Below are 25126 nucleotides of genomic sequence, written 5' to 3' on the forward strand. Positions count from 1 at the left end.
TGCCTGCCATAGAGAGAGGGGGATGCTAGGCTCAGAAGAGCCCCTCCAGACCAGGGTGACTCATTCTGGCCTCAGCTGACTCATTTGTAGAAAGAGTGACAACTCCTTCCCTGCTTGAAGGCGGAGGCAGGGGCTGAGTTAGGTGAGCTGTGGCGGTCCCTCAGTCTCCGGGATTCAGCGTGAGTGCCTTTGATAACCCTAGAGTCGGTAGGGGCATTACAGGTGACCCAGCCCAATTCTCCACCTAATAACATGAGTCCTTTCCACTGAATCCTATAAGAGATGAGTCAACCTCTGCTCAGATGCCTCCAGTGATGGGGAACTCATTATCTCTTTAGAGAGATTTGAGGTATATGGGAGTGAAATTTGCCTCATTTTAACTTCTACCCTATGGTCTGCTCCTGTGGAATGTCCCAGAGAAAACAGAATCCATCTCCATGTGACAGTGGTGGGATCAGGCCCCTCACATGGTCACTGGGTTAAGGGAGTGGGCTCTGGACGACATGGTTTCACCAGCTATCTCAGTCTCATGAGCATGGATAAGTCACTTAACCTCTCTGAGCCCTGGTTGGCTCATCTGTAAAATGGGGCTAAGGATGTTGTGATGAAGACTAAATGAGATAACTGATATAATAGTAGTTACAGGACAATTCCCAGAGCCAGCCACAGTGATTAGAATTTTATATGTACTTAACACAGTGCCTGGCATACACCCTATTCATTTTAGCTATTATTATTATAGTTGTTGTTGTTGTTGTTATTATCATTCTCTCTTCTCCAAGTCTAATGTTCTCTATCCCTTAGACCATTCCTGAGGAGCAATGGGGTCACATCCCTCGGCCACCTTGGCTATCGTCCTTGGCTGTGCCCAACACACTGCCGCTGGCCCATGAGCACCAGTCCTGAGCACCACGGCCTGCCTCATACACCCTTTCCTGACAGCTACAAGCTGTCACCACCACTAGCCTCTCCCGTTATCTGCTGAGGCTCACCATGGAGGGCCATCTTAAATGAACGTGGGTACTCAGGGTCACAGGCCGGAGCCCATGCATGTTTCTTAATTGGATTCCTCATTGTTTTGAAAGTTCAGAAGTTCTACATGAAACTAGACTTTGCAACTCCTCTTGAAAAATTAGAAACTCGCCACAGCAGGCTTGCATCCTTGCTTGGCACCAACTGTGCAATGGAGTCAAGGTTGCTTCCTTAGGATGGGGCATGCCAGGGCCACCATCCACAGCAGTGCAGGCTGTGCCCTCTCCCTGGGGGCCTGGCTGAGGAGGGTGGGGTCTAGCCAGTGCACCTGGGGGAAGAGGGAGCCTTTGTGATGGGTCTGCTCAGAAAGCATCTCATGCTAGCTACACAAAGGTGCACATGTGCCAGCAGCAGCCTTGCAGCCTGTGCTCTCCAGAGCACAGGGCTCACCTCTGCCCCTTCTGGAACATGCCCACCTGGGCTCTCGCAGATGTTTGACTTTGAGACCCTTGGTCGGCACAGCCGGGCTTTGCAGTGTGTGGCAAGACAGCTTGTCACCCTCTTGCACCTTCCGAATTAATGCTCATACATTAAGTGGGTGGCGAGTGTGCAACAGGCCCCACCCCCACCCCCGCCGAGGAGAAGGTGGCGAGGCCTGGCTCCTGAAGGTTCTCTGGTGTTGTTGCTCCAGATGCAGTTACAACAAGGAATCTGGGACTCTGGCCTACGTTTCCCAGCAAGCATGGATCTTTCAGGGAAATGGGAGAGAAAACATATTATTTGGAGAAAAGTATGATCACCAAAGGTAATATTAACTTTGAAAGCATGAGGCATTTTAGTATTTGGTATAATCTGCTACAGATGCTGATGCCATTGGTAATGATTGCTAACTGGGTTTCTTTAACGAGTTCTGATTAAACATTTGTCAGATCTAAATGGATGTTGCTTTTTCTCTTCCTGATCCAAGAGTTCTGGAGAGGTGCCTTCTGCAGACCTTTTTCTCTTCCTGATCCAAGAGTTCAAGAGAGGTGCCTTCTGCAGACCTGTGATCACGCTCTCAGAAACGTACGGAATCGCCACTCAATCCCAGTGCAGAGTAGCATATGTTCTGAGGTTCTCTGTAACAGTGCATATGGTGTCTGACTGGAGGAAGAGGAATCTGGCAAGTTTGCTTTAGGCCAAGTAACAAGAACTTTCCTTGAAATTGAGTGCAGCAGGTATGCAATTAGTCAGCCCTGAAACTATTAATTGACACCAGTTTTCAGGATATATCACTGCTGATGTCCCCAAAACGACCTAATGGAATGAAAACAAAGTTCAAGTCATAATTTTTGAATTCACTTTGGACCATTATATTTAAGCTCTGGCAATAGCTTCCTAAGGTTCTTTGCCGAGTTTGGTGTGCTGCCATGTACATTCTCTCGTTAGAGCCCCATAATCACCCATTTAAGGGAGGTCCTGGCATCGTATCCCCATTTTACAGATGAAGAGGTTGAGGCCCAGAGAGGAGAGCTGACCTGCCAAAGGTCAAAGCTATTAAATGTCAGAGGAACTGCAGGCCAGCATCATTTGTTCCCACTGGAACTGCCTGACAGCCCCCTCAAGTGCCACGATGCTGAAGGAAAGACAAATGGGGTTGGTTTTACAAATCTGGCTGTCAGCTCTTTAACTGTGGTCTGGACTTTCACATCTTATTGCCTGAACCCACAAACTCTATCCTTACTGACGCCATCGGCCAGCATGTGGGTTCTCAGCAAGAGATCTGTTACTTCCCCTCCTTTTTCCTGGCCATGACATCCTGTCATCAAGAGGCTCAGTCAGGGAGTCCTTGGCACCCGCCGAACTGTTCTGCTCAGCATCTCCTGGACTGCCTTTGCCTGTGCCTCCTCCCAGCCCCGCCTGGAATGGCTTCTCTTTTGCCAGAAGCAGACTAGAGGGAGGGATTCCTGTCTTTTATTATTAGGACACCAGAGAGCAAATATTTACCAAATACCTGCAAGACACAGGACTATGCAGGACCATGTGGGCCAGCAGGGTGGCTCAGGTGTAACTTTGCCCTTGAGGTGCTCAAGTCTGTAAAGGGTTGTAGGAGATGCATAATGGGCCAAGGAGGAACGTGCCAAGGGCAGGAGACTGTGGTGGACTGTTCAGAGGCAGCGGAGATCACAAGAGGGAAGAGAGGGTGGCGCTTGAATTGGGCTTGAAGGATGGACTGAGCACCTTCCTATGTGGCATCTCTAGCAGGGGTTCTCCTCCTGGGGTGGATATTGGGACTCTCAGGACCACAGGAAGCAGGAGGGTGGGAGGAAGTTTAAGATGGGGGTGGAGCTGGCAAGAAGATGAAGACGCGCAGAGCAGTCTGAATCTCACAGTCAAAGATTGGCAAGGTGATAACATTCATTATAACTACCGCTGATGGAAAACTTGCGCACGACAGCATGCTCTTGGCTTGATACGTGTGTTCCCACTTCTCACAACCCAGTGAGAGTTAGTAGCCTATTGTGTAGAGTAGAGAGTGAGGATCAGGGAGGTACAGTCATTTGTTCAAGGTTACCCAGATGGATTCAAGCCCAGGTTGTTCTGATTCCAAAGCTGCTGGCTTAACCACCAGGCACACCAGCCCTGAAGTTGACACATGGGCGCAATGCTCAGGGCGTCAAGAGCTGCCAGGACGTAGTGCGCCACCTGCCGGGTAGCTACCTGTGACCTGCCTGCTCATTCTAAGCTGGCACTGCCCACACGCTTCTCCTCGTCTACTAGTGGTCCTGCGGCCTCTGGGAGGCCTCCTCCAGCGACCTCAGCCCTCATTGGTGACTCCCTGCTCTGACTCCCACGAGCAATTTTCCCTTCAGGTGTTTCCTGTGCACTGATTTCATCTTTCTCGAATGGTGGGAAGCCTGTGAGTAGAGGGGCCCTCCCAAGTCAACTCTGCATCAGGTAAGCGGGGCAGAGGTCAAGGGGAAGCTGCCCTTGGACATCAAAGACCAAGCAATCAGCCACCTCCTCGCCTGCCCATGGCACCAGTGCACCTTTGGAGCAACCTAGGGCTGCATGGACGTGGGGTCTTTCTCACCATGCTGACTTCTAGCTTTCCACCCACAGGTATCAGCACACGGTTCGTGTCTGTGCCCTTCAGGTGGACCTGAGCACCCCACCTTACGGAGACTTGACTGAGGTGAGTCAAACCCAGAGCTCAGCCCCACAGCGGCTCATGGCAGATCAACCGCCAGGTCCTATGGGCTGAAGCTCTGCAGGCAGCAGCTCCTTCATATCCGTGTGCCCCAGAGGACAGAAAGATCCCAGGAAGTGTGGGGAAAGTCAGGTTCTACCATTCTGCATTCTCCATCTGGGTCCTTTCTTGGGAGATACCACAATGGATGTGACACCAGCTCCACTTGTGCTGGGCTCAGCCTGGTCACTCTTGGGGTCACTTCCAATTTGCCTGTCATCTCAGGGAAGGTTTCTGGTGAAAGGTGCTTCCTCACCTCCTGGGCCAGCTCTGTCATCCTAAGACAGAGGTCAAGGGTACAGCATTGTGGCTGGAGGCCCAAGGGCCCCTTCCTGCCTCACTGGCCCTGCCCGCCCAGGAGTATAAGGGTCATCTCCAAACATTGCCCCCCAGGGTTTTGTTTAAAGGGCTGGCTGGGTCCTGGGCTGAGCCTGCCAACTCAGGTGACCCAGGGGAGTCACTGGACCACCTTCTGTCTTCCCATCCCAGTGTACCCTCTGCACAGTCTTCCTACTCTGCCCAGGAGCCCAAAGAATGAGGCATCCTGAAGAAAGCCCAGTTCAGAGCACATTGTCATTCTCTGCTGGTACCTCCGTGTACCTGCATCAAAGAAATGGCCGTCACAGCCACTGCAGCCCTGGCCTTCCTGCCAGCGTTTGCTTCCACCCACCCCTACCTGCCTGCCTAGGTGTGCGCTCACCTTCCAGGCTCTAGACCTCTGCTTCTGCCAGTTGCCACCCTTCAAGTTCCCTCCCCAAATCCACACCCTTGAGGAAGACTTTCCCCAGACCCAGAGTCTAAAGTAATTTGCCCCAAAGTACTTAGTTTATGCTTCTCAGTTGGCACTTGTTAAATTCTTCTTTGTGCCATTATTATGTGTATAACTAGCAACTGCCCCCGCCCCCCCCCCACACCGCTAAGATGCTAGTTCCCAGTAGACAGGGGAATTTTCTGGTCCCACTTCATGTGTCCAGCCCCAGTGTTCAGCACAACAGCTGGCTGAACTCCTGGAGGCTCACTTTGTGTGGTGTGGTGCCAGGCCTTAGGGATGTAATGACGCAAAAGGCTGACATGTCTGTTATCTTCATGGAGCTTAGACTTGCCTAGTGGGGGCGGGGAATTGATCCACAGGTAAACAAAGAGAGACCCCTTGTCCCTCTTCTCCCAGACAGTTTTCCTTCCTGTTCCCTTGTCCACTTGCCCAGAGCTTCCTGCTCAACAATGCCCTTTGGTGTTAGTGGTCAAGATGGAGCCCCTCCCTACAGGATTGTACTGGGATGGGGCTGTCGTGAGCCAGGTACCCCTCACTCAACACTGGAAGGAACTTTTCCCTGTTTGCCACTGCCCACCAGGCTTCCTGCAGAAGTGGAGCTTTCCAGGGTAACTGGTGTGGCCAGGGGGTTCCTGTAAAGGGGTGATGAGCAGTCTGCAGAAGAATCTAGAGAAGCTTCAGGAAGTTCCTGGTCCCCAAGGACTGCAGGGTGGGGAATGGAGTCTGGTGGTGGACAGTAAGTAAGTAGCATTGCCCTTGTCTGCAGATCGGGGAGCAGGGCCTCAACCTCTCTGGGGGGCAGAGGCAGAGGATCAGCCTGGCCTGAGCCGTCTACTTGAACCATGAGATCTACCTGCTGGATGACCTGCTGTCGGCCGTGGACGCCCACGTGGGGAAGCACATCTTTGAGGAGTGCATTGAGAAGGTGCTCAGGGGAAGACCGTCGTCCTGGTGACCCACCAGCTGCAGGTGACTGGGACCAGCAGGACCCATGAGGTCATGAAACGGGTGCGGCACTTGATGCTCACAGAGTCTCTTCTTCTGCCTAAACCTGTTGTCCTCACCTGGACCAGGTCAGGGAAGGGGAGAGGTGCACAGGAGACACCGTGACCGTCCCCGGCCATCCTGGCTCGCACCTGGCCCTGCCTGCTCCTCTCTGTGCATGGCTTCCGTTGCCCTACCTTTGGGCTCAGTGGGGCCAAGACCTTTCCTCCATCAGAGGGAGATTCTCCAGCTCTGGACCACTGACCCCTACCTATGGGGTGGACATGGGGCACCTTCTCCAGCTCTGGACCACTGACGGTGGGGAGATGGGAAGTCGGGTAGGAACATTTAGACCAACCTTTCCTCCCGCAAGGGCTGGGCAGGCCTGAGGTGGCAGGGGATGACAGATCCCTTGATGAGAGGCCCAGCTACCCCTGGCATCACTCCCCAGGGGAAAAAGGCTGGAGACGAGGACTTCAGAACTAAGGCAAGAAGCTTCTCCCTGCCCAGAGCCACGCTCTCAGGCTTAGGAACATGAATATTGCCCAGGAAAGGGACTGACTGAATACCCTGAATGACTTTGGGAATTTGGCAGGGTGGGGACAGTTCTTACAGTGTCAGCCCCATGTAAAGCGTTCTGGATGCCTGGTGGGAATCCAGGACCCCTCTCTACCCTGAGATAAGCCAGGTTACCCCTGTCCTACAGTGACTCCCCAGAGATGTGCTCTGTGTGTGTGTGTACGTGTGCGTGCACATGCGTGTGCACGCACATGCGTGTGCGTCCCCTGCAGGAGGAGAGAGCCCACTGGACTGGCCTGTAATGAGAGGTCAATTGGAACAGAGGCAGCAGAAGTCCTGTCTTCTGACTCTCCCGCCACCTGTGGGGAAACGTTAAACTAGGGGTAAGAGGCAGGACTCTCAGCCTTTGCAAAGGTAAGTCAAGCTGGGATGGGAGCTGGCAGCAAATGAAGTTGCCATGGCTACAGGATGCTGTAGCCAGCATCTTTAGCCTCCTCTGTCAGTGGCCAGAAGGGCTGGCCAAAGAGGAAAAAGTTTCTTCAAGACCCAGGAAAACCAGGCCTTCCTATACCTGTGGCTTTGCCCCCAGCCTCTACCTCTGTTTGCTGAGAGCTAGAGACCTCAGAATAAGCTCCAAGCATCTGAATTTTGCGTGTGGGGATTGCTCAGGTTTCCTCTGAGTGGCATCTGTCACCTCCAGGAAGCATCCAGCTGGGCTGGTGCAGACAAGACCTCCTCGTTCCTCTGCTGGGCAGGGACCAGGGTGAGGAGAAGGTTGGATTTCTTCTGGGCCCCCATGAGGTGACTGGGAACGGGCTCTCGCCCATCTAGGGTGCTAAATATGGTGACCACAGCTCTGCAGTGCAAGGGTCCAGTCCCTGGAGACCATGTGTAGCAGGGAGGGCTGTCCTCCTGGAGTCCTGGGGGTGCACAGGGAGACTCCCGGCACCTGACGGATGTGGGTCAGAGCTGTCTTTGCAGGAGTCCTCAAGGGGGGAGAATGTGACCTTGGCCCTGGCCCAGTCTCTGAACCTCACTCACCAGCGGTATGAACTCAGGCAAGAACCCAGGAGGCCTCAGAGACTCTATTTTTCACCAAGGTCATTTCATCTTACTTTTTGTGTGTTGAAAAATACAGGTAGCCACCAGATGGCACTGGAGTCTCAGTCTGGCCATCAATTGTTGGGGAGGAGGCGCTCAGAGCCCGGACCTGGAGCCTGTGGGCTTTTCCAGAACATTTCTCGGGCTGCTTTTACTCTGGGGCCCGCAGGCAATCTGTATGCTTCCCAGTGCTCAGGCTGGACGATTGCCCTTCTATTACTTGAGGAAACAAATGAAATGAGGCCGCTGGCCTGCCACTGAAATCCAACCCAGGGCCAGATTTCGTGAGTTTGCAGAACAAAGCTGCTCAGATCACACCTAGTCTCACTGGAGAGAACTGGGAGCTTGCTGGCCAGAGGGGCTGCACCAGGAACTTCAGGGGCTGGAATGTGTGCCCTTACATCTGTGCCCCAGCTTCCACATCTGAGAAGTGGGCTGATGATAATGCTGCCTGCTTTCTTCACTGGGTTGTGGGAGACTGAGAGATAGGAGACGAGATCGGCCTTTGAAAGTTAGAAGATGCTGTGCAAAGGTGAGAGGTGATTTTCAGGAAAGTGGCTCTGTCGGAAAGTGTCTCAACTGGACATTAAAAGCCAGACTGTCCCTCCTTGGGCTGTCTGGGAAAGTGGACAGGGCAGTTAGTACAAAGGACGCAGAAAGGCTAGAGCTGTCCAAAGCCAAGCGAAATTGCTGTCATTTGGCCTTTGGGGCACCACCCTCTTCCCCCCAAACCCAATCAGATGCACAATGACCAAATGCAGCTACTTCTTTCAGGGTTTCAATCGAGAGCATCAAAGGTAGATTTGACCTTGGGTGAACCCCAAAGCACAGGGGAAAGACCTGTATTTCAAGGCCATGTTTTGGCCGAACCATCTTAGATCTCACAGCATCTTGTCCACCTCTAAGAGGGTCTTCCTGCCCCTAGATGGGCTGATCCTATGGGGAGAGCTTGGTCTCATTCCAAAATGAAAGGAAACTCCTCTTAGCAACTCTTTGATTTCAGGCATGATATGGAAATGAAGGGAACTCAAATTAGAAAAACAGAAGTGCTTTGGGCAAAATGTAGGATGCTCTCATGAAATGCGGCTATATTTTTATTGTACAGATAAAGCTGGTGTAAACTCCTCAGGCCAGGTAGTGTGGCCTGGAGGCCGGAGACTGCACGGTAGGCTACATCACCTGTAGCCTAGATGAGGATGATGAGGTGGGCTTGTAATGTTACAACAGAGGGAAGCCATCTCTGAGGTCATATTTCCCCTCTCCACCAAACCTTGGCTGCAGGGACTTTGTCAATTTCATACTCTCAAGTCTCCATGATGAGATTTCTCAGCACAGCAGCTCACGTAGGAAGCGATAACAAAGGAAGGCTCAGTATGCTTCACAGTGGCAACCAAAGGCCTCTTTTATACTCGTGAGACCTGTGGGCACTAAATCAGTGCTTCTCAACTGGGGGCCATTTTGCCTCCTAGCCGGCACTGGGCAATGTCTGGAAACGCTTTTGCTTGTCACACCTTGGGGAGGAGGTGCTCCTGACATCTGGTGGGTAGAAGCCAGGGAGGCTGCTAAATATCCCACAATGCACAGGTCAGTCCCCACCCCACCCCACCCCCCAACAAAGAATTATATGGCCCTCAATGTCGGTGGTGCCAAGGTTGAGAACCCCTGGACCAGATGAGCCTGGGACGCTGCTGAATGGGAGTCTGGCACGGCTCTCTTCTCTCTCTTCCAAGGCAGAAGCTCGTTGCAGATTGCTTTAATATCTCTGCAGTTCCTGGAGTGTCGTGACGAAGTCATCTTGTTGGAAGATGGAGAGATCTGTGAAAAGGGAACAGTTAATGGAGGAGAGAGGACTCTATGCAAAACTGATTCACAACCTCTGAGGGTTGAAATTCAAGGTAAAACTCTTCGGCCTTGGGTGCAAAAGATTGGGTGCCTTCCCTCATGATTTCTGGCCTGGAGAAGTTCTTTCATTTCATTTTCAGAGGAATTTCATTTTGTCTCCAGGATCCTGAGCACATTTAGGATGCAGCAGTGGTGGAAGCCCTTAAGGAGAGCCCTGCTGAGAGAGATGAAGAAACTGGTACAATCAGAGTTCCAATCACGCCTCTCTTATCACCCATGGCTCACGAGTGGACACAGATCTCTCCTTATTTCTCACCCTAGTTTTGGCTCCAGAGATGAGAAACATGATGGAAAAGAACCTGAAACAGAATCAGAGTTTGTAGACATAAAAGGTATTTACCTTTCATTCCCTCAGTTACATACTCTTAACTATTTGTTGAGCACCTACCATTTGGGACAGAGGAGTGTAGGCACACTGTATGTCCTTTGGGGCAGCTAGAATTATGTGGTTTACTATAGTGTGAGCCTTGGGGCTCAACTGCCTGAGTCCAAATTCTGGCTCAACCACTTACTAGTTTTATGACTTTGAAGCAAGGTACTTGGCCACTCGGAACCTTAGTTCCTTAATCCATAAAATGGGGGAAATAAGAGTACCAACTTCATAGGTTCTTGCAAAGATCACATTAGAAACTGTACATAGAATGAATAACACAGTGCCAGCATATAGTAGCCCTCAGTGGTTGTTGTTATGATGATGATGATGATTAGTTGGAAAGATCAAAGCAATGCACAGAGATTAATTACACGCAAAAGTGCACACAGGAGATGTTTCCCAGTCTTTTTGGGGAGCATTGAGAAAGAATTGTGCAACCGTGAAGAGACTGAGGTGGGATAAGTTTATTCATTCTTTCCACAAAAGGACTCAACGTTCTACTATGTGCCAGGCACTAAGCTAGGCTGGAGAGAGGAAGAAAATATGCCCCTGTCCTCGGAATCTTTTGGTCTGGTGGGAGCCACCTGCAAGAGGATAATCATGGGAAACTGTGATAAGAGTAATGGGGAGCTGGGGTGGGAGTGAGAAGTCAGGGAGGGCTTCACAGAGGAGGTGAACTTTGGGCTGGTCCTTTAAGCATATGTAGGAGTTTGCCAGGGACACTCTGGTGACGAGGAGGGGAAAGGGGAGGACTTGGGCTCGAGGGCATCAGGCAATTCCAGGAAGGCAGAGAGGAGAGATGTGGGAGATAAACTTGGAGAGCTGTCTCTCCTCCTTAGACTCTGTTGCCTTCCATCCCTTTATCCAGTCAACATTTGTTGAGCACCTACTCTGTGCCCTGCCCCTCACTGGGCACTGAGAGGGCGGAGATCAAAATACCCCTAGCTCAAAGTGCCCACAGCAAGGTCCCTCAGAAATGTGTAGCTGAAAAAAACCCTTAGCATATTTGATCAGATTTAAGATGCCATCCATTTTGAGAGGACCATCATCTTATGTAGCACTAAGAAAAGTCTCTGCCAATTAGATGATGTGGCATACTACCGAATGGGACACATCCTGATTTCAGAGATGCTAAAATGCAGGGAAAAAATGTGAGTCTTCTTATCGATGAAAGTTGGCACCATTAATGGTGCTTGTGACAAATGCGTGCCCATTTGGAAAGACAATATATTTTTATCACTCTGGAGGCGGCCAAGGCTGAAGTGGGGGGGCCTGTAGTCTCTTCCACGCTTTCCCAGGGAAGCTCCAGGCTGCTCAGGATTTGGGGTCCTGTGGGGAGAGTAAATCCTGCCCCTCTTCTCCTCCTCATGCCCCTTCTCTGGAGAGGAAAGGGGAAGTGTGAAATTAAATGCTCTGAGAGCTATAGGAAGGGAAGGGTTGAAGGTGACAGCCCACTGGGCTGGCACGAGGGCATTTTCCAAGGGCAGCGAAGGTGAGCAGAGCATCAGCAGCACGGCTGACTGGGCGGGGGCTGCAAGGGGATCTGACAGTTCCTTTTACGCTCTAGGGTGCCATTCGTTAGGCTCTGCCGACCCATCGAGGTGACCCCCTCATGCTGCAGCCCCAGAGGGAGACACAATGAGTGAAAGTCAGGCTGAACATTTCAAAGAAGCGCGAGGGTTCCCAGGCAGAGAGGATAATGGCAGCTCTATTCGTGGAGGCGCCTTTGAGATGGGACAGTTTTCCTTGCCAGCACAGGATGCAGAGAGCCCTGCGAAGGGGGGCCCCCTTGTCTGGCTCTATTTATCTCTGTTTACAAGAGCCAGGTATAACTACAGCATGCTGCTTTGGAGTGGACATTTTCATGCTCCTCTGTGTAGGAGAGGGAAGAGACGTGCATTCAACCCTGGCTTCTGGGAGCTCTTAGGCAGCCTCCCTGCACCTCTGAAAGCTGTTTCAACGAGAGCTTGACAGTCATTTGCCCTCACCCTTTGGGAAACGGAGAGGACTTGGGACAGCCACGTGGAGGGAATCAGGAATCCACCTGGGAGGATGCCCCAGGTTTCTTCTCATGGTGTGAGCTCCATGGTAGATGCCTTCTTGTTGGCCCTGTAGTAGATGGTGTGGGTGCCCTTAGCACTTCTGCGCACACAACCCAACACCCAGCTGCCATACCTGCATCCCTTTGCCTGGGGCTCTCTCGTAGCTGCCAGCTGCAGGTCAAGGTAGAAGTGCTGGGGAATTAGCCCCTGGGGAGAGCCCTCACCCAACAGCCAACGGGAGTTTGTGTAGAAACATCCCAGATCCCGCTGATCACGAGAAAGACCTCTGAGTTGTAGTTCTTTCCCAGCCTGAGATTTCTCTGTGCTGGGTTAAGCTCCCATCGCCCACGGGTGCTGCTGCCTTGATGAGACACCTTTTATTGTTGCCTTCCTTTCCCTGTACCCTTTAGCTCTGGAGTAAACTGCATGCATTCACATCCTCTTCTTAGGATCTGCTTCTGCAGAACTAGATCAAGACAACCCCTGTCTCCCCAGGGCTGAGCATGTAGTAGGTGCTTAATAAATATATTTCTCAAAACACTGAAAATCACCTGCCTCACAGGGCTGTAATGAGGACCAAATAAAACAAAATGAGCAAAAGTATGTTGGAAATTTCAAAGCATAGGGCTAGTGGAAGAAAGGATGGCAGTTGGCCCTAGTGGTGGTCGGGAGTGGGCGGGAGGGGGCCTGCCCTGCCGGGAGCGCCGCAGGACTTGTGTTTGTCCCCACCGTTCCTCTGCACCAGCTCATCCAGACTGAGTCCCCCCGGGGAGGAACCGTGACCTGGAAAACTTATGACACGTACATTAAGGCTTCTGGAGGTTCGGTAGAAAACAACGGGTTTCTTGATTTAATTTGCATTAAAAAATTCTTTCTTAAACTGTTGGGTTCATGTTTTATGGTTTCTTTAACAATGACTCTCTTTATGCTAGGGTCATTTATCAGTGCTTTTATTCTTTCCTCCTAAAAATCTAAAGTCTGATAAAACAGCCTTTTAAATGGAATCATCCTTTATCTCCATTAAAGCTGCCAGACTCTCTTTATTGAAACTGAGTGAGCAGCAGCGTGACCCAGCCGTGGTTCTTGTGTAACCTCGCTCTCTAATCGCTGAGGACAGCAGCCGCCCACTCGCTGCCTGCCTTCAGTGCAAGAGTCATCTCCATGAGCAAAACATCCCTGAGCGTTTCATTCCTTGTCTCCCCTCAGCAAGACTGGGATTTTGTTTGTTTTAAAATACTGAGTCATATCTATTAAAGTGAATAGCGGTGTGTTTTTTTTTTTTTAATATGTTGACAATTTGGACCCATGTTCCAACCAGGTGGAACAGATGTTCCCATTGGGGGTTCAGGGACCTAACACTCAGACTTGTCACATCAGCCTAGAAAGTGGTTCCCGGGGTAGAGGCCATTTTCCTACAGGCTTTGATTTTCCCACCAGGGTTGGACCCAAGGAAGAGGAGTCCCCGACAGCCCCCTGGCCTCTGTAACCCCTGGCCCTCTATCCGCCCCTGCAGGGTACTTCCTCTCTCCGTGGTCTCTCTTCCTCGTGATGATCGGCAGCTCCATCTTCAGCGACGTGTGGCTGGGTGTCTGGTTAAACAAGGGCTCACCGCTGAGTTCCCTTTTGGCTTTGGGAAATGCTGAGTCAGTTGCTAATGGAGAGTCTGAACACCATACAATGAGCCTTCCACAGCCCTCTCCACGAGGCTGAGGTCAGCTGCTTGCTTACACTACACAACTCAACTCCTGAAATCCCCTTTGATTTTTCAAGACAAGCAGGGCATCCAAATTTGTATGTGCCACGTTCAAATGTTAAAGGATTGGCTGAAAAGCTTGTGCCAGGCCAATGCAGCGTGGCTGGAGCTGTGCACATGCAGGATAGGGTCAGTTCTGCGACCTCTGTTGTAAGGCACCTCTGAGGAGTGTCTGGGAAGGGCTCGGGAAGCCTAACACAGATTTCTGTCTTCTTGCCTCTGAAGAGAAATTGGCATCTTGTCATGGACACTGTCTGGTGTTAGAGAGTTCTACCTGGCTCTGCTCCCCTACAGGAATAAGACATTCAAAAGTCAGACGGGGTCCCTGGATGTGCTGTAGGGCCATTGGGGGGCCTCTCTCTGCCACCCAAGCTCTCATCTAGGCCAAGCCCCTCCTGGGAAGGACGGATAAATCTGCTCTCCCTCAAGCTTGCTGGAAACTCTCCCAGATTTTGGCCTATGGTTTCAAAGCTTTCCTGGAGCCCCAGGAAATGCTGTGGGGTTGCCTGCCCATCCTCCAAGATTACATTTTGGTACAGTTCTGTTGCTATGACAACCAAAGGGAGGAGGTCCTGGGAAGACATGCGCAGGGGAGAGGATGCAATTGCCCTCCTGGAGTTTGGCATAGCTTCCTGAGACCAGTCCCAAGGGGAGAAGCCAAGGGGTGGCCTTCTCTGTGCAAAAAGAGAGCCATCTCTGGAATGCCCCCCAGATCCCTGCTTGCTCATGAAGAGCCCTTTCCTTGGAGAACCCAAGGGGTGAGTCAGAGCGGAGCCTCTCCCTACACGTGGTGCCTCCCCAGTAGGCCAGTGCCATTCTAATTGGGCAGCAGCAATGACGGCTGACCCACGCATTGGCGCCACCACCAGACACTGTGGGCATAGCCCACAGCGCAGCGAAACCTCCTCTTCAAGATGGTCCTTTGGTCAGTTGGCTCCCCAGGGATGCTTTTGCTTTTACGGATGTTCATCCATCAGCCTCTGGTTTACGTTTCCGCTATTGCTGTAAGAAGCAAAATGGCATTTAGAAGAAAGATGCTTGTTCGCTCCCCAAAGGCAGTCTTGACTTTTAGCACATGGCTCAGAGAAAAGCAAAACTGCCAGTTTTTCAGGAGGAGGAGATGGCCTCCCTCCAGAAATGCAGGCAAAAACACGTGTTCTCCTCGTGCAAGATGGAGCCAAGTGTGGTCTCCTTGAATCCTCCCAGAGCCCTTGGTTCATCAGGCTCCCTCCTCCCACCACCGACTCCAGGGCATGGACCAGCACCCTCCTAGGTGCACCCTGAGAAAAGGAAAGGCAGAGGGCCCTGGGGGGGGCGCTAGCCCATCACACAGAGAAGCTCCTGAGTCTCCCCGAAGGCCTGGTGGTTTCTGCCAGCAGGTCTCTGATTCCCTGGCCTGTCTGGGCTGCCTGAGTGTGGCTCGGCCAGCATATGGGACCCAGATATTGTTGCTTCTGTGATTTTCCTGGCCCAGCATCACCTCTGGTCTCCTGAGGTGCAGTTGGTTTCTGAGATGACTGCCCTGTACAAGTCTGGTTTGTCTGCTCTGCTTTTCTCCCTGACTGTGCTGAGCCTCGTCAGCCAGGGGCCCTTGGGGGCCCAGCGGCCCAGCAGGAGGACCATGCGAAGCTCAGGAGTCCCCACAGGGAGCTGACTTGATTTTGCCACCTGACTCATTCTTAACCATTATGCACTCCTTTTTAGCTTCTTCTCCCTGGAAAGATTCTCTGAAAAATTCCCATTCTTTTGACAGTTGATCAATTCCTGGTGCCTCTTGTTTTCCTCCCAAGATGACGTGTGGGCCTCACGGCATCATAAGCACGTGCGAGGTGGGCCTGGTGCAGGCAGACACCGGGCCGAGGGTGTACCAGTGGGCGTACGCAGGGAGCATGGTGTCCGTGCTGGTGTTTGGTATCAGCCAAGGCTTCACTTTCACCAAGACCACGCTGATGGCATCCTTCTCACTGCACGACCGAGTGTTTGACAAGGTACAGGCTCCCCATCTTCCACCCCAGGGGCTGCATGTGCATCGGTACATCAGTCAGTGGGGTTTATTGATCACCTGCGATGTGCCAGACACTGTGCTCAGCTCTGGGGTGGACACTGCTCACAGAGCTTATAGTCGAGTCTGGGAAGAGTCTCCCAGTATCTACTTATCAACTGCAAAGGCAAACTTCAGGGAGCTGTGGGTGTGTCATGGGCCCAGGCAGGGCTGGGGGTGAAGGTGTGAGTGGTCACGAAGGTCTCCCTGGGACACTGCCCTGGAGCAGACACGTGCAGGCCCAGAGGGCATCTCCTGCTCCTGAGGACATCAGGCCCCCCTTCATTCCGCTGTTGCCATGGAGGGCCCTGGCCGGAGCACACAGGTGTGTCCCCCATCCCACCCCGCCACACACACACAGGGGAACTTGGCCTTTTATTGCCCTGGGCAAAAAATCCCTCCCTCCTCCAAGGAGGCTGAACCCCTCCACGGTCACTCTCATCCACGGTGGTGGCGAGAAAGGGCCGCATTCTCGCTTTCCCAGGACGGCCTGGCACATTGTGTTGGCCCCCAGAAAAAACCTCAGGCCTGGCTCGCGATCCCAGCCCCAGGGAGCGCCGGACGGGGCAGGGGTGGAGGTCACCAAACAGGCACCTAGCCCCTGACCCTCCATCGTCGCCCACAGATCCTGGAGAGCCCGATGAGTCTCTTTGACAGGACTCCCTCCGGCTGGCTAATGAACCGTTTCTCCGAGGACACGAACGAGCTGGATGTGAGGCTGCTTTTTCATGCCGAGAACTTTCTGCAGCGGTTTTTCATGGTGCCGTTTATCCTCGTGATACTGGCTGCTGTGTTTCCTGCTGTCCTTTTAGTCCTGGCCGGCCTGGCTGTAGGCTTCTTCATTCTTTTACGGTAGGTCAGTGCATGATTTAAGGAGGAGCACACGAAACCTATGCATATTTGGTTAACCCTGTGCAGTGACCCGGTAGTATCCGGTGGTACTGAGTCCTTGCTGTCTTCTCTGAATGGTGGAGCACGTTGATTTTTGGTGATGTGCTAAGTGCTCGGCATACGTCTGGCATTTGAGCCTCAGAGCAACGCTGAGGGGTGGATATGGCTGGGAGATTAAGTCACCGGTCCCAGGCCAGGAAATGAGCGACCGTGGTTGCTGTCTACCTGCTGCTATGTTCTTAACCGCTGGGCTTCGCCATTCCTGCTGCTGGAGGATAGAGGAGACCAGTCTCTCCGAGCTTTGAGAAACAGCCCCACCTGGCCACTGATGTGGTGAGAGAAAGGCCTTGGCTGCTTGGCACTGAGGGGTCCCCGTGCCCACCTTCCCCCACCCTGGGGGAAAGCAGGAGGGCAGCATCGGTCCCAGCTTTCCAGGAAACCCAGCTCCTCAGGCCCTGCCTCGCCCTGGGCGAGCTGGAGTTCTCAGCAGGCAGCCTGCTGGGTATTGCGTGAGGGCTAAGGATTGGAAATCAGTTGAAATTTGCAACAGGCTCCCAGCTCTGCCGCCAAACTAGCTGGAGGACCTTGGAGACGTCAGAGGAACACTGCAGGCCTCAGTCTCCTTATCTCTAAAATGGTAATCATCGAAACATGCGCCTCGCCTGTTTTGCAAGGGTTCTCAGAGGATCAATAAGTGTCTTGTAAATTAGAAATGGGACACAATATTATACAAACTTTGAGTTTCTATAAAACTCAACGAAATGTTTATCACGTTCCTAAATGTGCCCAGCCCTGGTCTGGACACGGAGGGTCTTGAAGAGGGTGCCCAGATTGCAAGGATTCAGCCCACAAATCGTAGACCCACGTCCACCTGTAAGCAGGAACATCACACTCAGAGCTGAGTTTTAGAAATATTGCTGTGGCCATTGCACAGTGTGGAGGGTGGATGAAGCTACAGAAGGATTGAGACAAGGCTATAGGATTGGAGACTCTTGCAGTATAGAATCTGAGTGAGAACTGAGACATAGGCAGCAGCAGTCAGGACAGAAAAGAGGTGGATTCGGGAGACATTTCGCAGATAGTCCGTTGGGGTTGGGGGATGGGAGAGGCCAAGGATGAGTCCAAGATGGGGAGTGCTGTGAAGACAGATATGAGTGATACAGGAGGAGACGCAGTTGGGGGTGATCAAGATTACCGGTTTGATTTTGGATGGTTCAAGGTTGTGGATCAAGTCCACAGATGATGCCACAGACAGTGGGGAGTGTGCGTGTAGGGATGCATGGTCAGAGAGGCTGACTCCACATCCTTGGCTGAAGCTGGCGTCGACATGGGAACTAGCACATGTGCCCTGGGAGTTGGGGGAGCCGGGCTCTCGCTTCAGTCTCCCACTGCCTCCTTCGTGACTCTGAGAAAGGACCCATGGGCCTCAGTGTCCAGATCAAGAGTTTATTGCAGCGACCAAATACAAATAATTTCTGCAAGTCCTTTACAAACCATAACAGGTCCTGGGTGCCACTTCTTAAAATGGATTCCTTGGGCTGGTGTTTGTTTTTGTAATCTGTGTGTTTGTCTGACCATTGTTCCTGTCTGTTCTCCCTTCTGTGCTGTTGACTTACATAGTAAAAAGTTTTTCTCTGCCCTGCACCCCTACTTCTTGCTACAAGACAGGCCAGATCAGGCTGATCCAGACTGAGTTACCCAATGTTTCCAACTAACTCACTTGAGCTCTGAATGAGGTTTCCCTTCCTCTCCCCTGGGTGAGTGTCAGCTGAGTCTGGAGTCCAGATCAGATTCGCTGTCACGGGCCAGCTGCCAACGTGCGTGCCGAGGGCAGTGGTCTCGCACTCACCGGGGCCCTGGGGGAGTTACATCCCGTGGAGCATTTGGTTTTAAAATCAGCTCCTGAGGTGACAATGTTCAAATGTTGTTCAAAATTACCTTAGAAAATGTCTTTAGAAGATCGCATATTGGCAGTTGATACACCAGATCCAGATTTTCCTCCACGATTGGAACAGATCCCTTTTTCTTTGGTCGGGCTGGCTTGTATTTAGGGGCTGCACTGTGTGAAAAACACTAGTCTTCAAAGAAGAGAGCCACAGCTCGTGCAGCGAGACACATGCTGCAAGAAGCCTTCAGAACTGAGACCACAGGAAGGAGTGGCTCAAATTTCTGAGACCCCACCCTCACACACAGGGATGGGCCCCCGCAAGAGGAGAATGGCGGGCGAGCCCCTCCTCCCTGGTTAGATAGCACCGTCTGTCTTAAATTTGTCTTGAGTGCCCAGTTGGATTTGTGTGAGCTGCGGGGAGTACTGGGAGACCCCATTTGGGGCCCTCTGGGCCACTCTTGGTTTTCCCAAAACATTTTTTTTTTTTTTTTTTTTGTACGTGGGCCTCTCACTGTTGTGGCCTTTCCCATTGCGGAGCACAGGCTCCGGACGCGCAGGCTCAGTGGCCATGGCTCACGGGCCCAGCTGCTCCGCGGCATGTGGGATCCTCTCGGACCGCGGCATGAACCCGCGTCCCCTGCATTGGCAGGCGGACTCTCAACCACTGCACCACCAGGGAAGCCCCCGCAGCATTTTTCACAGAGGAGTCCAGGAGCTCAAGAAGGTCGAGAGCGTCAGCTGGTCCCCCTGGTTCTCCCACGTAGCCTCGTTCATGCAGGGCCTGGGAACCATCCACGCCTACAACAAGAGGGAGGACTGCGTCAGCAAGTCAGTCCTGGGCAGGGCCTGCCCCAGGGCTTCTGCTCCCTGTCAGCCCCAGCGGGAGGCCCAGAAACGCCAGCTGCTCTGGCCCTGAGGAGGGAAGTCTGGGTGGCGCGGCCTGACTGTGGACGGAGAGCCAGTAGAACGGAGGAGGTGCCCCTCACACACTAGGCCTTTCTCTCCAGTGTCCGAGGCCCCCAAAGACTCGAGCTCATCCAATGACAACCTCAGTACAGGGTTTTATGTGTTTTATTTGTTTCTCCCTAAAAGTAAAATGTGTTCAGTTCAGGAAAATAGGAGAAAACAGAAAAAAAAAAAAAAAATCACCCATGGGCCCCCAACCCAAATCCTATTAATATTTTTGTGTATTTCCTTCCAGTCTTTTCTTTTTTTCTATTTCTGAAGCATTTATAATCATTTTTGTCTTGTTTTATTTTTAAATAGCATTTTTCATGTTATTACATATTCCTTGTAAGAGTCATTTTTAAAGACATTACATCTCACTTCGTAGATGGACCAGTTTTCTTCTTTTTAAAATGTCGGGACTAGATTAATACATTTCTCTGGAGTCCTCCAGCTCCAAACTTCTAAAACACCATATAATCACATATAATTAGTGTGTATCAATCACAGTAGGCTCACTGTGGTAACAAACAACTACAAATTTTAGGGGCTTAACACAATACGTATTTATTCTTCCTCAAGCCACACCTGAATGGGGGTCCATGGGGCAGGGGTAGGGAATTCTGCTCCACACTCAGGTACACGGCCTCTCTCCATCTGGGGCTTTTCCATCCTGAGGGCCTTGGGGACCTTTCCAGGATCCTCTGGTCTAACTGGAAGGTAAGAGGAGAGATGTGGGTGGAGGACCCCAATGAAGGCACTCATCATTTCTGCACACTCATTGGCCAGAGTTCAGTCACATGGGTACACCTAACTGCAAAGGAGGCTGGGAAATGTAGTCCAGCTGTGGCCATAGGAGGAAAAGAAGATGGAGTTTGGTGAATCTATGGCTTCTCTGCCACATAGATGGTCTTTTTCCACCCCCATCCTTTCCCTCCTTAAAATCCTAACACACACTTTAAAGTTTGTGTCTCTCTCTCCCCACCACCCACAATCTCAGTGTGTACCTGGCACCCCGGCCTGTCTTTAGTTCAGTCAGCAGCTAGCCCCGTTAACTGGCGTGACCTGAACATCATCTATCAAGAGTCCTGCATCACACATCCACCCTTCCAGTGTCCTGGTCATGGGCCATTCATCAACTCACAACCAACTGAACAGATTCAATCCTTGTCTTCCTGCAGATTCTCCCCCAAGGTTTCCAAAATGATCCTATAGGAGAGCTGAGCCCTACGCCATTGATGGGCTCTCCCCTCTTTTAATCCTTTCGTTCCTTTCATGGAGTTTCCAGAGGGCTTGGGCTTCTTACTTGTACTGCTTCTGTGAACAGACAAAAATGCTACAGCACTAAAAAAAGGTCCGAGGTCAAATTCCAATTCAATCCCCGCCAGTGATTCTGTTTCTGCACAACCTAACCAACCACACATGTAAGACCGCAGATGACTCCTAAGTCACTTAAGCTGTCAGTTGAATTTGTAGGCTTTTTAGAGACATGGTAGAAAGACCAAAGTGTTTGGAAGAATATTTTAACTAAGCTCTGGGAAAAATTAGTTGGAGTGGAAACAGAGAGGAGGGTGCTACAGGACCCAGCCTGGGTAGTCAGAGGGGTTTCCAGCCAGAATCCTTTGAGGAGGTTTAGAACAGGATGGAGCAGCAATGCCCGAGGATGTCATGACTGCACCAATGGAGGAATCTCAACTCTTTAGGGGTTTAAGCATGGAAAGTTTTTATTTTTATTCTAATAATTTCTACCAGTTGTTCTGATGAAGCCCCTTTCCCAGTAAGTCAGGGGAACCTTCAGTGGCAATTGTGATTAATGTCCCTTCTGGTCAATGGTTAGCTCAGTCCAGTTAAAACTTCAATCTTGAAGGTACTCAGGTCACAGCCCCCCCACCCTCCATCTGCTCAGAGGTTTGGCGTGGGCATGCTGTGCTGCTCTGTGTGTCGGGCAAGGGGGCAGGGTCACTGCTGGGAAGCACCCAGTCTTTTCTTTTAAACACTCTCTCCCTTTTCCCTGAGCCTGGTTCTCTGAGGCTGGTGCAGGGGGATGGAGGTGGGGAAGGACACATCCTCAGGTGACCACCCTGTCCAGGTCATTCTCCTTTCTGCTGCTGATTTCTTCTGGTCCAGCTCCCCGTGCAGATGAGGTGTGGCAGGGGAGAGCCCCCAACGGGACCCAGGTCCCCAGCCGCTCTGCTGGGCACTGCCGATGGGCAGGCTCTGGCGGGTCCTCCCATGAGCTCCGCCTGGCAGCCTCACACTGCTTTCCTTTTATGTGGGGCCTCTTGCCTCATGCCGATCAGTGTGGCATCAAGACTGCGGCCTCACATGCCATCTTCCCTCTGCACCCCAACTCTAGGAACTGCAGGAACGGGCAGGACCCACCTTCCATACATCTGGGGACCGAGTAGCTCCGGGGCTGGGTCTCGCCTTCATCCCTCGGCGGTGTCACCTCTCTGTTGCTCTGCCTTGTGCTCCTTCTCCTCTTCGGCTCAGGGGACACGCAGCAGGTGTACAAGATGTCAGCTTTCTTTTTTTCCCTCCACCTTTATAAACAATTGCCTTGACTCTTCTTTCCCTGAACTGGGGAGGAGAACCAATCCAGCACCCTTTTTTCCTTCCTCTGCCATCACAAACATTGAGATCTCCTCACCTCCCACCCTGTATAGATCAAAGGGGTCAACGGTCATTTCCACAGGGCCTTTGGGGGGTGGCTACCTCCAAGACAGCGGTCCTTTGGAGGTAGAGTGTGAGGTTCTCAGCCCCTTTTGTTCTCAGCTGTGGGTTCCAGTTGCCAGTTCTGGGAAAGACAGAAAGAGCCCACTCAGCACCATATGCTACTGCCATGTAGGATTTCTCAAAATACGTGCAAATCAAAGATGCCCATGGCAGCAGATTTTAAAGAGTATGAATATATGCTCATCTTTGTAAGAGATTCCTATATAAGAATGCGTTGGGGGCTTCCCTGGTGGCGCAGTGGTTGAGAGTCCGCCTGCCGATGCAGGGGATGCGGGTTCATGCCCCGGTCTGGGAAGATCCCACATGCCGCGGAGCAGCTGGGCCCGTGAGCCATGGCCTCTGAGCCTGTGCGTCTGGAGCCTGTGCTGTGCAACGGGAGAGGCCACAACAGTGAGAAGCCCACGTACCGCAAAAAAAAAAAAAAAAAAGAAAAAAAAAAAAAAAAAGAATGCATTGGCCCTTGAGTAAAAATTCCTCTTGCCCTATTTCTCCAGTAGCCCTAACCCTAAGTCTGTGGAAGCACAGCCTGACCTCCTGTTTTGTCTGAGTTCTTAATTTTAGGTTTCAGATGCTAAATGATGAAAACTGCAGCCATCTCCTGTACTTTAACTGTGCTCTCAGGTGGTTTGCTCTAAGGATGGACATCCTCATGAACATCATCACCTTCATTGTGACCTTGTTGGTGACCCTGAGTTTCTCCTCTATCAGTGCTTCATCCGAAGGCTTGTCATTGTCTTACATCATCCAGGTAACACCTAGTGTAAGGCTGGGCCTGGCCTGGAGGCTCTGGCATAGAGTGTCTCAGGGAAGATGGACATAACAGAAAACCCAACTCAACGGGTTTAAACAATAAGGAGAGCTCCGTGGTGAAGTTCACATCATTAAAAGGTCTGGTGGCTGTATGGGCTTCAGGCACAGTTGGATCATGGTCCCTGAGTTTGTCCTCCTTCTGGGATGACTTTCTTCATTGCTGTGCAATGGTGACTGGCAGCCTCTGGGGGCTATAGCAGGAAGGAAGCAGGAGAAAAGCGTTTCCTGCCCCAGCCACTGAACAAAAGCCCTGTGTTTTACTTTCACTGGATTAATTGAGGCATCCCCAAACTAATTTGTGGCTCGATGGGGTGCAGATGACTGGCTTAGGCCAAAGGATGGAGTCATACCCCATGCTGCTCTCATGTCACACACCGCTGCCCCACAATGGGGAGAGGGAAAGGAATGCGGGGGGGCAACCATGATGTCCATGACAAATAATCACCAACTTCTCTTTTTGGTTGCTTTGGTGTTTTCTTTTGAAAAATAAGAATAACAGGGAAACAATAATAATAGGGAATAATAATGATAATAGGGAAACACATGTCATTTTAGGCACTGTTGTAAGTTCTTTACATAAATTAACTCATGTATCCCCACAATAACCCATGAGGTAGGGATGCCATAATCCCGGTTTTACAGGTGAGGAGACTGAGGTCCAGAAAGACTTGTCAGAATCACACACCGGCATGTGTGAGAGCCAGGATTTGAACCCACGTCATCTGGGTCTGATACCAATCTGAGTCTGCATCTGCTCCTTGTTACATACCTCACACGTCTGTCTTTGGAAGCTGTTCCCATGCAGTCCTTATCCTCGGTGCTCTGACATTCCAGGACAGTGAGTCTGAGTGGGGGTCTGTTTCCACTTATTCTGTTCAAGACTGGGAACAGAATAAAGTCAAATCTCTCTTCAAGTGGAAAAATTTCTCCTTTTCCTCCTTTATTCCTTTTTCTCCTCTTGATAATTTCCTTGTCCCCCTTCCCTTTGTTTTCCTTTTCTGTCATTCATATTGGTTGAATATTGGTTTTCTTGCATCAGTCCTCTATGTTTCCTTTCTTTCATCTCAGTTTCCATGTTCTTGTTTTTTTATCTTTATTCTGGGAATTTTCCTTTGCTTTGTCATTCGGCCATTCTCTTGAATTTGAAGATCATATGTTCGTATACTTAATTTCCACAAACTCTTTCTTAGTCTCTGAGTTTTTAAGCAAATCATTTTAAAATGGGTGCAACATATTTTTAATCTCTCTGAGGATATTAATTGCAGCTCCTCACCTTTCTTTTTTCTTTTTTTTTTTTAAAAATTTTATTTATTTATTTATTTATGGCTGTGTTGGCTCTTCGTTTCTGTGCGAGGCTTTCTCCAGTTGCAGCAAGTGGGGGCCACTCCTCATCGCGGTGCGCGGGCCTCTCACTATCGCGGCCTCTCTTGTTGCGGAGCACAGGCTCCAGACGCGCAGGCTCAGTAATTATGGCTCACGGGGCTAGTTGCTCCACGGTATGTGAGATCTTCCCAGACCAGGGCTCAAACCCGTGTCCCCTGCATTGGCAGGCAGATTCTCAACCACTGCGCCACCAGGGAAGCCCAGCTCCTCACCTTTCTTAAACTCTCCTTTCTTATTTGACTGATACCTGTTTTTTCCAGGGTCAGTTTTTTTGTTTGTTTGCTTGTTCATCTGGTTCTTGCTCTTTCATGCCATTGGTTTTGTTCATATGTCTCTTGATCCATTTGTGGTTAAGGCTGAGAAACTTGGTTGGATTTTCATGTTTTCATCTGCCTTTGTATATGCCTTGGTAGGTCTCTCCTGATGGGACGTTTTATAACTATGGATAGGTTGGTTGGACTTTTCCACAGGCTGGCTTCACTTCAGGAAAGCAGCCAGAGAGCTGGCCTTCAGACACCCAAAGGCTAGATTTAAAGAGATTTTATCTAGGATACTATTCTGGGAGCCCCATTTATCCCCAAGTCATTTATCCACTTTCTTTAGGGAAGTGTGTGTGTGTGTGTGTGTGTGTGTTTTGGCCTAGGGATAAATTGCCCACCTACCTCTGGTTGGGAGGAAGAAGAGGAGGGGCAGGAAATGGGCCCAACGGGAGTAGCTGTCTATACGCCACCTCAGTCTGTCTCTTTGTGGACCCCTTCTCTTACCTGGAGCCTCTCTGACTTCTG

The 25126-nt window shown here is 51.2% G+C and overlaps 1 protein-coding gene across 1 annotated transcript in view; it reads left to right on the top strand.

Annotated features, from left to right (window-relative positions):
• LOC101338669 (ATP-binding cassette sub-family C member 12) overlaps nucleotides 1–25126 on the top strand; it is a 59622-nt gene that overhangs the window by 24287 nt on the left and 10209 nt on the right. Inside the window, 15 exon segments of the mRNA XM_073796775.1 lie at nucleotides 1664–1683; nucleotides 1685–1777; nucleotides 4075–4147; nucleotides 5740–5902; nucleotides 5905–5942; nucleotides 9346–9407; nucleotides 9409–9472; nucleotides 9582–9657; nucleotides 9755–9805; nucleotides 12620–12715; nucleotides 13408–13503; nucleotides 15436–15635; nucleotides 16314–16540; nucleotides 19158–19295; nucleotides 22710–22896. Of these exon segments, the coding sequence (XP_073652876.1) occupies nucleotides 1664–1683; nucleotides 1685–1777; nucleotides 4075–4147; nucleotides 5740–5902; nucleotides 5905–5942; nucleotides 9346–9407; nucleotides 9409–9472; nucleotides 9582–9657; nucleotides 9755–9805; nucleotides 12620–12715; nucleotides 13408–13503; nucleotides 15436–15635; nucleotides 16314–16540; nucleotides 19158–19295; nucleotides 22710–22896 (1584 nt within the window).

Source organism: Tursiops truncatus, chromosome 19, assembly GCF_011762595.2.
Source record: "Tursiops truncatus isolate mTurTru1 chromosome 19, mTurTru1.mat.Y, whole genome shotgun sequence".
Taxonomy (NCBI): Eukaryota; Metazoa; Chordata; class Mammalia; order Artiodactyla; family Delphinidae; genus Tursiops; species Tursiops truncatus.